This window comes from Pundamilia nyererei, unplaced genomic scaffold (assembly GCF_000239375.1).
Source record: "Pundamilia nyererei isolate P.nyererei 1_Seehausen unplaced genomic scaffold, PunNye1.0 scaffold00346, whole genome shotgun sequence".
Lineage (NCBI taxonomy): Eukaryota > Metazoa > Chordata > Actinopteri > Cichliformes > Cichlidae > Pundamilia > Pundamilia nyererei.
Genome location: NW_005187747.1, coordinates 160,033 through 162,528, shown reverse-complemented (window position 1 = coordinate 162,528; position 2,496 = coordinate 160,033). Strand labels below are relative to the sequence as shown.

The 2,496-nt window shown below is 50.8% G+C and overlaps 1 protein-coding gene across 1 annotated transcript in view; it reads right to left on the bottom strand.

Moving 5' to 3' along the window:
* The window catches only part of LOC102206659 (nucleolar protein 4-like), a 101,972-nt gene that overhangs the window by 78,124 nt on the left and 21,352 nt on the right, over positions 1-2,496 (bottom strand). The window contains exon 2 of the mRNA XM_005752137.2: positions 1,062-1,214. Within this exon, the coding sequence (XP_005752194.1) occupies positions 1,062-1,214 (153 nt within the window). The remainder of the gene's footprint in view (positions 1-1,061; positions 1,215-2,496) is intronic.

Genomic DNA, 2,496 nt, shown 5'->3' with positions numbered 1-2,496 from the left:
GTGTGTGTGCGTGTGTGTGCGTGTGCGTGTGTGTGCATCACAGGTCAGCTGAGCATCGACCTTACGACTGCGTTCACACGTTTCAGTGCGTGAACGCTGCAAGTTTTAATACTCAGCACTCATTCTTGATCCTTCTGGTGCTGCTGAGCTGATTATTGATCAAGTGACTGAAATAAGCCGCAGACGAGAAAAGACACCGTTTAGGTGACGTCATCACGCCACCATCACGACGTTCTGTGATGAAATGGCCGGTCAGACTCAAGCAGGTATCTGATCACACATGTGTGACACACACACACTCCTCACTGCCTACCCGATAATCCCGTACGCTCCTCACAGATCTTACAGCTCGCTGCGTCTATGTTCGGCTCCTGTGGTAGCGCCCTTATGTCGATACCCAACCCCACAAAGGTGCAGCGGGCGCCTCACGATGAGGCTCAGGCTGCTGCGATGCAGAGGACGAGCAGCCTGACAGAGCTGAGGGGAAAGGAGCCTTCAAGCATCACACACATAAAATGAATGCCACCTCGCTGTACCGACAGAGGGCGGCCAGAGGGGTCAGCGGCGAGCGACCTGCACAGCAGTGCGCAGCCGCGACGCCTTATCGACTCACTGATCTGTTTATTTGGACCAAAGAAGCTCTGACGAAGCTTCGAAATCAGAGATTTGACTCGTTTACAGCCAAAAACAAAAACCTCAGAGCTGCGGGTAAATTCTGCCATGTGTGGAAGTCGCTCATTTACGTCACTCAGAGTTTTCTGTTCGTCCCGATCGGCTCGTGAGCACGCTCTGAGGAGGACGCCCACCGGGCCGCAGCGAGGCTGCTGGGTTAGCATCAGAAACTGAAAGCAGACGGTTGTTCTCTACCCTGAGACGCTCAAAGAGGAATGAAGCCCAAAGAAGAGGAAGAGAGACGGAGAGAGAGGAGCTCGGGTTAAGCAACAGACAGCACGAGTTGTGAAAGAGAGAAATGGCGAGCAGGGCAGAGGTGGGAGGGTGGTGCGAGGCGGAAAGACCACAGAGAGCCACAGAGGACAGGAAGCGGGCGGCGGCGTACTCACAGCTTTGTAGGTCTTCTTCTGGCCGGCGTGCTTCGGTGCTTTGCCGGGATCGCCGCTGATCTCCACGTGCATGGCGTAGATGATGTCAAAGAAGTCCTCCACCACCGCCACGCGCTTCAGGAACGAGTCGACTGCTGAAACGCCGTCCGCACACTGCAGGGAGACAGAGACAAACTCTCAGTTCATTCACACTTTTTGACCTTTGACCTAAAGCTTCACAGACGAGAGGAGACGAGGACGGAGGCAGACGCCTGCATCACGCCGCCATCAGCTCTGTGAGCGTTCACTAAACACCTGGTAAACATTCAAAAGGACAATAAAAAGAAATCAATAGGTTATCAATATGTTATCAATACGTTATAAATACATTATCAATATGTTAACACGACATGAACTCTGCTGAACGAAATGTTACAGATACCAAAGAAATCCATCACCATAAGAACAAACGTGACTCCTGAAGGGTCAGCGCTGAACTTCAGGAATAAAAACAAAAGACTGCTGAAGAAATCAATCAATCAATCGATCGATCAATAACCAGCTTTACAGACATGAAGGCAGGAGGTCTGCCAACCATTGAAATGATGAGAAAAATCCCTGAATTTATAACCAGTCCAAACATTGGAAAACTGTCCCAACGATGGGAGGGAACTTCCTGTTCACCAACCTGCTGCAGGTTCAGTGTTTAAACATCTCACTTCCTGTGCTGGTTCATCGAGTGTAATTATTCCTGCGCTCTAATTACTGAGCCGCTGTGAACTCACAAAGATTTATTAACAAAGCCTCCCAACAGATACAGACTCCTCCCCCTCTCCTCCGCCTCACACCGAGGGCTGGGAATAACAGGGAGCCATGCGGAGCTCTCGATTTCCCACAAGGCCGTGGGAGTGTGAGGTGTGTGCCAGCAAAACAAAGAGGTGCTCTGAAGGGAGGTAAAGAGAGAAAGAGGTACACAACACAGAATAAATAGTTTAGTACATTTGTGAAAAGCTCCCAGTCTTTCTGGACCGTCACGCCTACCCAACAGGAAGGCGTGACGTGAAGTCTCCAACTTCCAGGAAGTCCAGCTGGAAGTTGGAGTGATTAGAAGTTCTCTGAGCTTCCTAAATGAGCTCGGAGGTGATAATCCTCTGTGGGTTATTTCGCTTAACGAGCTTTTGTGTGTGTGGGTGAACACATCGATCAGCGGAGCCTCGCTGTTAACACACCGCACAGAAACAGGAAGTGGAGACCGTGAGCAGCCTGAAACATCGAGGCCTGCCTGCAGGCACATTTCACCTCAGCGTCATGTGACCAAACCTGTTATGATGTATGTGAAACATCCAGCGTGGCGGTGACAGGTGTGTGTGTGTCGGAGGGTGGGGCCATTATTGTAAAGCAGCAACGTGAAGAGTCAATGAGCAAAAGCCTGTTGCTCCTCTCTCTCCTCACACAC